Source organism: Entelurus aequoreus, linkage group LG15 (genome assembly GCF_033978785.1).
Source record: "Entelurus aequoreus isolate RoL-2023_Sb linkage group LG15, RoL_Eaeq_v1.1, whole genome shotgun sequence".
Taxonomy (NCBI): domain Eukaryota; kingdom Metazoa; phylum Chordata; class Actinopteri; order Syngnathiformes; family Syngnathidae; genus Entelurus; species Entelurus aequoreus.
The window spans coordinates 10,882,639-10,895,138 of record NC_084745.1 but is presented as its reverse complement, the minus strand read 5'-3'; the positions used below and the strand labels follow the sequence as shown (position 1 = coordinate 10,895,138).

The 12,500-nt window shown below is 40.9% G+C and overlaps 1 protein-coding gene across 1 annotated transcript in view; it reads right to left on the bottom strand.

The window, feature by feature from the left end:
* The window catches only part of LOC133629805 (melanoma receptor tyrosine-protein kinase-like), a 52,464-nt gene that overhangs the window by 9,153 nt on the left and 30,811 nt on the right, over nucleotides 1-12,500 (bottom strand). Inside the window, exons 3-20 of the mRNA XM_062020821.1 lie at nucleotides 11,181-11,332; nucleotides 10,905-11,112; nucleotides 10,690-10,824; nucleotides 10,562-10,630; nucleotides 7,753-7,871; nucleotides 7,539-7,680; nucleotides 7,324-7,437; nucleotides 7,133-7,259; nucleotides 6,949-7,022; nucleotides 5,017-5,107; nucleotides 4,741-4,940; nucleotides 4,530-4,662; nucleotides 4,373-4,463; nucleotides 4,088-4,245; nucleotides 3,827-3,859; nucleotides 3,595-3,739; nucleotides 3,407-3,529; nucleotides 3,224-3,322 (exon numbers count right to left, since the gene is read on the bottom strand). Of these exons, the coding sequence (XP_061876805.1) occupies nucleotides 3,224-3,322; nucleotides 3,407-3,529; nucleotides 3,595-3,739; nucleotides 3,827-3,859; nucleotides 4,088-4,245; nucleotides 4,373-4,463; nucleotides 4,530-4,662; nucleotides 4,741-4,940; nucleotides 5,017-5,107; nucleotides 6,949-7,022; nucleotides 7,133-7,259; nucleotides 7,324-7,437; nucleotides 7,539-7,680; nucleotides 7,753-7,871; nucleotides 10,562-10,630; nucleotides 10,690-10,824; nucleotides 10,905-11,112; nucleotides 11,181-11,332 (2,213 nt within the window). The remainder of the gene's footprint in view (nucleotides 1-3,223; nucleotides 3,323-3,406; nucleotides 3,530-3,594; nucleotides 3,740-3,826; nucleotides 3,860-4,087; nucleotides 4,246-4,372; nucleotides 4,464-4,529; nucleotides 4,663-4,740; nucleotides 4,941-5,016; nucleotides 5,108-6,948; nucleotides 7,023-7,132; nucleotides 7,260-7,323; nucleotides 7,438-7,538; nucleotides 7,681-7,752; nucleotides 7,872-10,561; nucleotides 10,631-10,689; nucleotides 10,825-10,904; nucleotides 11,113-11,180; nucleotides 11,333-12,500) is intronic.

The following is a 12,500-nucleotide window of genomic DNA, read 5'->3' as shown; positions in this document are numbered from 1 at the left end:
CTGATTAAAAAACTTTGAGGTCGTAAACAAGGTAGGAGACGAACTTTCACATATTCTTAATATCCAATTATAATAATTGACTATATATCCATTATATTAATCTAATATCTACATATATATATATGCTATACATATATATGCTACATAAATATAGGCTATATACGCTCAAGAGAACCACGGCCATCACAGAAGACCCCTCACACCCTGCTCACTCCCTGTTTGACCTGCTTCCCTCTAAAAGACGTTACAGGTCAATAAAATCCCGCACCAGTCGGCTGACAAACATCTTCTTACCCTAGAACTGCAAACACTAAGAGACACACACACACACTCACCCAAATAGTCTGAGATAACTCCACCTCTTACATCTGCCGACCCCCCAACTATAACGCAAACTACCTCATCCTGAACTTTTGCACCTTTTATTACACACGTTTTACCTACTTCCATCGCACCTTCAGTATTTATATTTTTATATTTAATACATTACAGTTTTTATACTCATCGCACTTTCAGTATTAATTTATTCATAGCACTTTTTATAGCATTTGTCTCTGTTAGCCACTTCCATGTGTTGTCTTTATTTTTATTTCATCTTTGTCTGTGCTGTGCACAGTTGGCTGTGGGAGTACCTCCCACCCTAAATCTTGTTGTAACCCCCAGTACAATGACAATGAAGATGAATCTGAATATATATATATATATATATATATATATATATATATATATATATATATATATATATATATATATATATATATATATATATATATATATATATATATATATATATATATATATATATATATATATATATATATATATATATATATATAACTACTTAACATGCAGTGTGCTTTTGGCCCCCAAATTTTTTTAGTTCAATGCCCAAAAGTTTGGACACCCCTGGTTTAGAGGTAACATGAGCTTACCAATAACAAGATCTTAAGACGAACATACGTAGCACAGAAAAATCACTTTGGGAAATTAATATAAGAAATAAATAGTATTCTGTAGAATTTAACAAAATAAAACAAATGTGGGAATTACGCAAGAATGTAAGATTTAGTAACATTTTCAAAACTTTTTAAAATCTTCGTTTCTCCCTAGAAAATATATTGGTGAAATTTGAAAAAATAGAATGGTTTGTTTACATTTACCAGGTGAAACGCTTATGCCTGGTTCACACCAACGGCGCTTGCCGCGCTTTCAAGCGGCGAGCAAAGCGCCGTCATTTTTGTCAATTTTTCCACGAATATCCCGATCTCTGAAGTAATGTTATGCTTTGATACGCTCTGATACGAATTAGTTGCCGCTTTGTTACCGTTCCTCACGCTTTGATCACGCTTTGATACGCTTTAAATCACGCTTTGATACGTTTTATTACGCTTTATTGAACTTTATTACGCTTTGATGCGATCCTGACGCTTTAAATCAGGCTCTGACGCGATTATCAAGCTCTGTTGTGCATTGTTACAACAAAAATAAGAAAAAAATGTGAAAAACTCAGTATACTGTTTTCCACACATTTTTTATATTCATTTATTTTTTAAATTTCTCTTTTTTTTCCGTTATATTATGTTTTATATCTTCATTTCTTTTATTTTTGTCATCTTAATAAATATCTATCTTTCATTTCTTATGCTAGTTGAAAATAATAAAAGGCAATTATCCACACATTTTTTATATTCATTTATTTTTTCAATTTCTCTTTTTTTTCCGTTATATTATGTTTTATATCTTTATTTCTTTTATTTTTGTCATCTTAATAAATATCTATCTTTCATTTCTTATGCTAGTTGAAAATAATAAAAGGCATTTCTTTTATAAAACGTAACATATTCTCTTTATTATTAACATTTTCATACAGAAAAATTATAGACAGTAATGTCAAACTGAAGTACAGAAACAATGATCATCGTATAAAAAAGGCAATGATGCAAAAGAGAATGGATTTGTAATCCTGTTTTGTTTTTACATAAAAGTTTCAATGTCACTAGTCAATATCACAGTCACTTCCTATTTGTAGGGGTCCGCGCTTTGAACCAAGATCTGTTAAGCTTTCCTACGCTTTTAGTCAAGTTTTGCTGAGCTTTGTCACGCTTTCATACGCTCTCGGCGCTTTATTCCATTCTTGACAGAGCGCAGAATTTTTTTAAACCGTTTAAAAATTTTTGGCGAACTTGCCGCATGTCCCGCTTCACTACAAGCTTTCCCACGATCCATTAGGACCCTCACGCTTTAATCAGGCTTTATTACGCTATAACGCCGCTTTGCATGCCGTTTTAAAGCGCCGTCAAAGCGCCGTTGGTGTGAACCTAGCATTATGAAAACCTTCAATTGAAAATTTCAGAAAATGTTGGGTCTTTAAAAACTGTAAGCTATGATCATCAAAATTATAATAAATAAAAGTTTGACATATCTCACTTTGCATGAGTTAACATCACATATTAGTTTCATATTTGAAGTTGAATTCCTGACATGAATGGACTTTTACACAATATTCAAATGTTATGAGTTTCACCTGTATAATATAATGATTGAGTGAAAGTGTGGCTGCAGGAAAACATGCAACTCTTCACCTCTCGAAAATCAGGAGCACTGTGGCAAATGTGTGCAAGCTTTTGACCGCAAACTTAATCACTGCTTGTACTCTTCTCTGCGACGGTGAAAGGAGAATTATAGTGGCTTACGAGAGCTGGAGCGAGTACTTACTGCCCGCCTCAGAGCCAGTCAGAATCTGTCTGTCGTTATGCTCATCTAAATGAGAAGGCATTAATTTCAATTTAACATACGCTAGTGCTAACATAATAGGCGGAGAGTTTGTACCTGTTGTATTTACGGAAGATGACATGCTAGCGTTACTGCTGCGAGGATGGGATGGACGCGGTTAAAAAGAAGCGACATTCGTTTGTAGTTATTGCATGCTGCGTGTTCAAATGTTTCGTATTTCCTTTTTTTGATAAAATAGCAGCCTTGCAGTTAATACAAATAACGCTGTTGCAATCTTTTCTTGTAAAATGTAGCCTAACTTTGGAGCTTTTGTTCCGCCTGGCCACCATTTTGCTGTCATTCCCAACCGTGGCATCGTTAAGGGAATCGTTTGAAAATTGGCAAGCGGTTCCAAGGAATTGATACACTGGGAACCAGTTCTGAACAAGGACCGTTTTTTCGATTCCCATTCCTAGTCCCAGGACTGGCTGACAAGACGACGGTGGCTTACGTCCAGGATTTCTTTGTTGGCTTTGGGCGACGTCGCCTCCCGTAGGACTTTGATGGCCACCGGGATCTTCACGTTCTCGCCATCGGGGATCCACACACCCTGGAAGGACACAACATTCTCTCATGCGCTGCATGCTAAATCTACATTCGATTCACTGGAGAAGGTTCTGGAAATGTCTCTCACTTTGTATACAGTCCCGAAAGCGCCAGAGCCGAGAACCCTGATCTTCTTCAACTCCGTCTCCTTCAGCATCCTCAGCAGCGCCTGGTTGGGGGCCTCGCCACTGGGGGTCAGCGGCTCCACCAGCTGTAAGCACACGTCATTTTATAGTCTACCCACCAGGGGGAGACAAATTTCAGTGAGCGCCCTACCTCTCGCTCCTGCAAAAGGCGACGAAGCGTCCTTTTCCTCTTGATTTGCCGTCGCCGTAGCAACACAAAGACCACCACCGCGAGGAGGACAATAACCAAGAGCCCGCTGACCACGCCCACCGCCAGCGTGGAGTGCGAGGACGCTCTGAAGACACAAATAAGCAAGCATATAACTTCCTGTTGTTCAGACATGTTGACTTTTGATGAGATAAAATGGATTCGCCATGCTAACCCTGAGCAACCCGACAGTCCAGGACCTGTGCACCTGCACACAGACACAATCAGAATCAAAATCAGAATAGTTTTATTGCCATTGTTTGAGAACGGGTTCACAAACTAGGAATTTTTCTTGGTGCAATCGTGCAACATAAAACACATATAACACATATTTGGTAATAAAAAGAGCTGTAACTGAGCTATCAGATCATGCTATAGACACAAGCACACAAAGTTACGTTCAAGTCCTCAATTTATGAGTTTAACGTGTCCCCACCCCTCGGTGCAGTTCTGGTGACACGGCTGGCACTGGCCGGCGCCGTCAGCGTATTTCCAGATCATCAAGTCGCTGTCCCCCATCACGCCATGAGGGCATCGCGGCACACAGTGGAGGCCATCTTTGAAGCGGGCGCACTTGGAACACTGGTCAGGACCCTACAGGCGGCCGAGGATGGAAAGACGAGTCTAAGCTTCATAAAGCTTCATGGTGCTGAATTTCCCACAGGGATCAATAAAGTACTTTGTATTCTATTCTAATGTTAATAAATTGTCAAAAACTCACCGCTCCGTGGCAGGTCGGTGTCTCGTCCATCACCAGACACTCGCCGTGACATTCCACACAGCTGCTGTTCGCCGCCACCTCCCGGGGCTCCCTGCGCACACACAGCAGGTCAGCATGTTGCCGCTTGATGGACAGCAGCGGAGGGGCGTGTCCTTACCCATGCAGCAAGTGGCATAAGGCCACACAGCGCCCCCTGCGGTCAAAGTGGCGGCAGGAGACACACATGGTTGGCCCGGGGCCCCAGCAGCCTTGGTCTGAACACTGCTCGTCACAGGTGTGGTTCTGTTGCTCTGCACGGAGAGCAGAAAAAGGTTCTGAGATTGCGGCTTAGCAAGTAACGACGACGATGACAACATTCTTAAACGCACGGCAGAGTTGGGGCGCCATCACGTTTTTCAGCTTGATTAATTGGTCCGGCGATCGGAAGAGGCTGCCCCACTGATCGCTGCGAGTGTAGCACAGCTGGGGGTTGTCTTTCACGATCACATTCCCCGCGCTGACCTCCTCCAGGGAGCGCAGACCCAGCCACTGAAGGTTCTGGAGATTCACCACGACCAAGCTGTGGTCTCTGAGGACACACAGTATTGCTATGAAATAAGTCCAACCAAGGTGGGCGGCACAGTCCTATCAGGAAGGCGTCTTACGAATACGTGGTTCTTCCTCGGATAATCTCCAGGTTCTCGAACACGGACAGAGACGTCACGTTCACGGGCCAGGATGTTATCAACAAGCATCCTGGAACACACTCAAACTCAGGACCAAAAACATCGAATAAGTCAGGGGTGTCCACACTTTGGCCCTCCGGCGTCGACAGTTCAGCCCGCGAGTCTTTACGAGTTTAATAAGGAATATCGATTTTAAATAGCAGACAATCACAGCATTTACTTATATGACCCAATCCAACACCCATTACCACTCATGGCGCAAACTGCAACCAACACATAAAGTCAACACACATTGCCACACATTACACAACCTGCTCACTGAAGTTTATGGCTATTATAAAAAACGTCCATGCGGCACACATAATTCACAATTACACCCATTTAAATCCACTGCAGTGCATGATGGGAAAAATGCAAAACACTCTCTCCACACTTATCCATGCTTGGTACATTTTAGCTGCTTGATATTACTGATTGATTACAAAACCTTAAGGAGATCGTCACGGAAGTAAACAAGGTAGGAGTCAATACTTTTACATACTCGTGATATCCAATTATATTAATCATTGATTATTAATCCATATATTAATATATGTATGTAAATATGTACAAATATATATGTATAGACAACACTGTATATGTGTGTGTATATATAAATGTATATATATATATATATATATATATATATATATATATATATATATATATATATATATATATATATATATATATATATATATATATATATATATATATATAAATGTACATATATATATATATATATATATACTAGGGCTGTGAATCTTTGGGTGTCCCACGATTTGATTCAATATCGATTATTGGGGTCACGATTCGATTCAACATCGATTTTTTTTTCAATTCAACACGATTCAAAAAGGATTTTTTTCCCCGATTCAAAACGATTCTCTATTCATTCAATATATAGGATTTCAGCAGGATCTACCCCAGTCTGCTGACATGCAAGCAGAGTAGTAGATTTTTGTAAAAAGCTTTCATAATTGTAAAGGACAATGTTTTATCAACTGATTGCAATAATATAAATTTGTTTTAACAATTAAATGAACCAATAATATGACTTATTTTATCTTTGTGAAAATATTGGACACAGTGTGTTGTCAAGCTTATGAGATGCGATGCAAGTGTAAGCCACTGTGACACTATTGTTCATTTATTTTTATTTTTATAAATGTCTAATGATAATGTCAATGAGGGATTTTTAATCACTGCTATGTTGAAATTGTAACTAATATTGATACTGTTGTTGATAATATTCATTTTTGTTTCACTACTTTTGGTTTGTTCTGTGTCGTGTTTGTGTCTCCTCTCAATTGCTCTGTTTATTGCAGTTCTGAGTGTTGCTGGGTCGGGTTCGGTTTTGGAATTGGATTGCATTGTTATGGTATTGCTGTGTATTGTTTTGTTGGATTGATTAATTTAAAAAAATAAAAATAAAAAAAATAAAAAAATAAATAATAAAAAAAATTTTGAAAAATCAATTGAAAAAAAAAGAGAATCGATTCTGAATCGCACAACGTGAGAATCGTGATTCGAATTCGAATCGATTTTTTCCCACACCCCTAATATATACACACATATACCTGCGGATAGGTTGATTGGCAACATTGTGTTGATTGTGTGAATGTTGTGCGATGAGGTGGCGACTTGTCCAGGGTGTACCCCCACCTTCTGCCCGGATGCAACTGGGATAGGCTCTAGCCGACCCCAGGAGGGACAAGCGGTAGAAAAACGATGGATGGATATATATATATACATAGATGAATTGTTACTTTGCATGCAGTCGGCTTTTGTGGCCAATTTTTTTTTGCCCAATGCGGCCCCCCAAGTCAAAGAGTTTGGACACCCCTGGAGTAAGTCCATCTTTTGACCTACCTGTGATTTCCTTTACGGTCCGAAAGTATTCCAGCTTAACCGGGTCCATGGGCGGGATTTTAAAGTGAGCATCCCTACATAGGAAGCAATCAGAGCAACATTCAGATCTTGGAATGAGTGCGAGGGATGACGTCATCAGGAGGCCACAAGCTAATCTAGTGCTAGCTTGTTGTTTTTGACTGACCCGCTGAAGGAGCTCTGGATGAGGTAGATGTTGCCGTTGATCTTGGTGCAGTTTTGGAACAAATCGATGTTGAAGGCGTCGATGGCCATGGTGTTGCTAAGAGCGCCCACGCCGAGGCCATCGCACGCTGGAGGAAACAAACGAGAACGTTACACGGATTCATCACGGCGGCCGTGTGGGGGAGGGGCTACCTTTCGGACACACTCCCTCGCAGGTTCGACAGCGCTGCACGCCTTTGTCGTCCACCTCGTACATGCCTGGGCCGCACGTGCGCACGCAGGAGCCTCCGGTCACCACGTAGTTGCCTGCACACACACACACACACACACACACACACACACACACGCGCCATTGTGTGAGAAGCTGCACACGCATTAACATTTATGTATCCATCCATGTGTCTTACGCGGGCAGGACTTGACGCAGGTGGCGCCGTAGGTGAACCTGGCGTTGGGGTTATTGATGACTAGGTGTGTTTTCAGATCGTAGAGCGTGGCAGGAGGGCACGCGTCCTTGCAGGTGCCGTTGTCGTTGAACAGCCGGCACGCCTGAAAGGACATCAGCTGTCACACTCGGACGCACCACAAGGGGGAGCTCACGTTTGGATGCGACTCACTGACCAGACAGTCGGTGGCCCGCGGGCCGGTGCAGCCCGCCGCACAGTGCTCGTTACAACAGTCGCTGGGTTTCGGACCGCGACAACGCCTGCTGCACTGCTCGGCACACTGGGTCTTGGTGACTAGAGGGAAACATGCGCCATCACAGGTCATGATGTGTCACTGCATGACGTGTACACGCTGCCCAGCAGGGGTCAATGCTTACTATAAATGTTCCAGTTATATGTTTTACCCAGGCTGTGAATAGGTGACAATTAAACAGTTTTCAACTTGAAAAATTATCTGGAGTGCATGAGAAAGTGGAATGGAAAAACATAGCACATTGCACAATAGGGATTGGTACCGAATTCTGTAGTTTTTTCAGGCACCAATTGAATTCCATCGATTCAATTAAAATTAAACAGTGCCATATTTCCATACATCTGTTGCACGTGATGTCGTGTCCGGTTGCAGACTAAACACCGGCTCAAGGAAACGATCACTCAAGCAGCAGCTCTCCCTTTAAGAAATGCTGCAACTTTCAACACCTACAAAAGCGTACCGTATTTTTCGGACTATAAGTCGCAGTTTTTTCCATAGTTTGGCCGGGGGTGCGACTTATACTCAGGAGCGACTTATGTGTGAAATTATTAACACATTAGCGTAAAATATCAAATAATATTATTTAGCTCATTCACGTAAGAGACTAGACGTATAAGATTTCATGGGATTTAGCGATTAGGAGTGACAGATTGTTTGGTAAACGTATAGCATGTTCTATACGTTATAGTTGTTTGAATGACTCTTACCATAATATGTTACGTTAACATACCAGGCACCTTCTCAGTTGGTTATTTATGCCTCATATAACGTACACTTATTCAGCCTGTTGTTCACTATTCTTTATTTTTAAATTGCCTTTCAAATGTCTATTTTTGGTGTTGGCTTTTATCAAATACATTTCCCAAAAAAAATGCGACTTATACTCCAGTGTGACTTATATATGTTTTTTTCCTTCTTTATTATGCATTTTTGGCCAGTGCGGCTTATACTCCGAAAAATGCGGTATGTGCTTGGTAGAAAACGCTCAAACGTAAAGTAAGGCTACACTCTTCCAAAATGCGCTAGCTTGATGCTAATTTACATTGGATTTCCCATTGACAGGCTACTGATTAGAATTAGCGATTATACATGGCGATTTAAACACCCCCAAATTTGCTAATGAAAACTACAACTAAGATGCACATAAGGAATCAAACAATTGGTATGTAATAAGTACATACTTACAGTATAAACACTTTGTAGGGCGCAACATAACACATTGAGCTCTCTTGAAAAAGCTACTTCCTAGTTAGACAATATACTACAGATAGCCCAGAGCTGTATTGCCAACTCGGTTTCTGAGTTGGTCCCCAACATGGCGCCCTGTAGTCACGTGAGTGGCTTTTGACCAATCAGAGAGAGTATGGCCAGACAATCTCCTAAATAATTGGTCAAAAGACCCTCACGTGGCTACAGGGCACCATGTTGGGGACCAACTATGGAACAGAGTTGGCCAAACTCTCTCTATACACAGTTTAGATACAGTACTGCCATCTAATGTCTTGGAAGTGCGATTGCATCTGAAATGTGTACGAAAACAAGACACAACTGTAATCAGCTCATTTTGAAATGTTTGATCATATAACAAAATGTGATCATCAAACACTTAACATTCATTAACACACATAAGTACCGAAAATGAGTCCCGTTGAGAACAGTGTCGAGTCCCAGGTGAACGGTACCCGTTCCTATTGCACAATACAGCAGCAGAATCACTTTTGTCAATACGGTAATGAGCAAACTGCTCAGTCCGCATTACTACCGCTGTAAAATTTACAATGAACGAGCCGAGTGGCAACATTTTAAAGCGCATGCAGCGCTAGAAAAAGTATGGAGGTTAATTTGTGTCTTTATTATGAAAGCTTTTTTTTACACTGAATATATGTACAGTAATTGAATTGATTGCGTTTGAATTTTGTGTACTGAATTTTGTAAACTGAATTTTTTTAGGTCAAAATTATGCTCACAATTTCATTGAAAAAAACATTTGCTAGCAAAATGTGTGTATTTAAAAATTCAGTGTTTCAGTGTAAAAAATTTCAGTGTATACAAATTGAAAATTGAAAATATCCAGAGAGCCACATTGAAGTGTTAATTATGTTGTGTTATGTCCAGGTAGCCTTTTTTATGCTGTTTTGCAAGACCCGTGTCACGTGACTTCAAACTTGACACCTCATTGGCTGCTTCTGAGACAGGAGCGATTGCTTCAGTCCATTGCAGCACATTTTTCGACTTTTTATACACTGAATTTTTTTACACTGATTTTTTTACACAGAATTTTTTTTTGCACTAAATTATGTTACGAGTTTTTTTCGCAATACATTTTTATACACTTTTTTTTTTTACACAGAATTTTTTTTTGCACTAAATTATTTTACAATGAGTTTTTTTGCACTAAATTTCTATACACTGAATTTTACAACACACGCATTTTGCAAGCAATTTTTTTTCAATGAAATTCAAAGAAATTAAGTTCACAAAATTCAAACGCGAAAAATTCAGTTACATATATTCAGTGTAAAAAAAAAAAGCTTTCGTAATAAAGGCACAAATTAACCTCCATATAAAGCTGCTGAATGCTGATCAGTCAAGATACTTCAAAAGCAGCCATCTTGTGAAGTTCATAAAATGCCAGGAGGCGCAGGTAACAATGCCGATGCTAATTAGAGACCTGTTGCAAGGAATAGAGGCGTTACTTTTCAGTACGTCTGAGTGTTGGGAGTGTGTTTACATTTCTGGCAGTGCTCCTGTCCGGCCGCCCAGCACGACCCGTTGACACATGACTGATGGCAGGGCTCACCTGGAGAAACACACGTCAAAAAAGAAGCCAATGTTTTATGTGACAGCAACATGACATACAGCCACGTGCATAGTCGTCCATCTTTAAAAGCAATGTGGGCTTGCTGGTTTTGTCCAAGATGTCCTCCCACTGGATGGTGTCCATGTTGCATAGCAAGTGATTATGAGTAATCTTTACTCCACCTCGAAGAATCTCTGACCATGACGGAGAGACAACACAAGTGTTATTTGCACAGTCGGCGGCAAAGACAATTAGAAGCCGTCAGATCCGGTACCGGTCAGGCTGCTGAGCTGAAGCTGTCTGACGCCGCTGGTGTAGTTGACCGTGGAGGACGAGTTGTTTCTGTGGTAGTTGGACATGACCAGCAGGGCGTACTGACCCTCATAGAGGTTCTGACCTCGGATCAGCTTCAGGTTGACCAGCGGGACAATCGGCGCCTGGTTAATGGCGATCAGAACGTAGCCGCCGACTTCCTGGATGGACTGGAGCCAAACAGTATGGAGGAAAACATTCAAAAAGGGCGCCGTGGATTGGCGACGCTGTCACCCACCTGGAGGAAAGAGAGGTCCTGGTGCTGCAGAATGTGCGTGATCTCCAGGTTGTCTAGGACCACGGAGCAGTTGGCGTACATCTTCACCATGTTGTTGTAGTGGTTTTGAGCAGTGCCGAGCATCGTCAACTGGTTGCTCATCCCTTGACACACTAAGAGCAAAGACAGATTATAGTTCCTCTGTTGGCCACACGAGGGAACGCTTTCACAAGAATGTTGACTTTAATTCTAGTTACATTATCTGATTTGTTTTATTTCGTGTTCACTCGCTCCTGGCGTTTATCTTTGAGATGGCTGACAGGCATGGAACGTTCCGGAGTTTGTGAAGCGGTGTTGTGTTGTGAGAAAGGGAGAGGAGGAAGCAGTTAGTCCGTGACGGGCTGAGGAATGAAGCCTTTCTGGCTCAGTCTGTTGGTGCACACGCTCCCTTCCTGGAGAACAACGGCGAGTCTAATTGGTACACACCAGCGCCCCCGTGAGGGCACTAGTTGTACTTCTAAACCGGCTGTGTAAAGTGCGGCCCGCGGCACACTCTAATAATACTATTTAAAAAAACAAACATTAAAAAGTGGAATAAAAGAGCAAACAGGTGAAATGTAATAAGAACAAGTTAAAATCTTGACTCCGATAACACAAAGCACAACACAAAAAATATAATGAATCAAAATCAATGTGTTATGAATTATTGACTTATTGAAGGCTCCAATTACTTCACATCAAATATTTTTTGGGGAAAATATTGCATATTTGGTGTGTTTGCCATACAGTAAATAAAACAGATTTCTTAGACAAAAAACAATATAAAAACTTATAATCGACGGATAGATCTGAAGACTTAAATGTTGAAAGTAAAAGAAAAACAATGTATGACTTATTTGAATAATTTTATGAGTGGGGCCCTTTTGGCTCGCCAATCAATTTGGTGAGATTTTAATGGAAGCATTCACATACCATGGTTTATACAGGGCACAGAGCGGGTGGGTACAGGCAGGCGTGGGGGCGTGGTGATTGACTCATGTGTTACCTAGGAGGTGTTTCCTTCCGTGACGGCATGCTGATACAATTTCGCTGCGCTTGTTGAGGGATGACAAGTCTGGACGGTATATGATAAACAGTTTCTCTTTTAAGCATAGGTTGCATCTTTTGTTACCACTGTTGTAAGGTGTGCTGGATGCAAGAATTTGCCATGTTATAGAGTATTCAACATTATTGTCTTTGAGATTCCAAATGTGTTTACTGAGTTCTGTAGTGTTCCGGAGTCTTTTGCATCTGAAAGAAGCCTTGTGATTGTTCCATCTGGTTTTGAATTCTCCCTCAGTT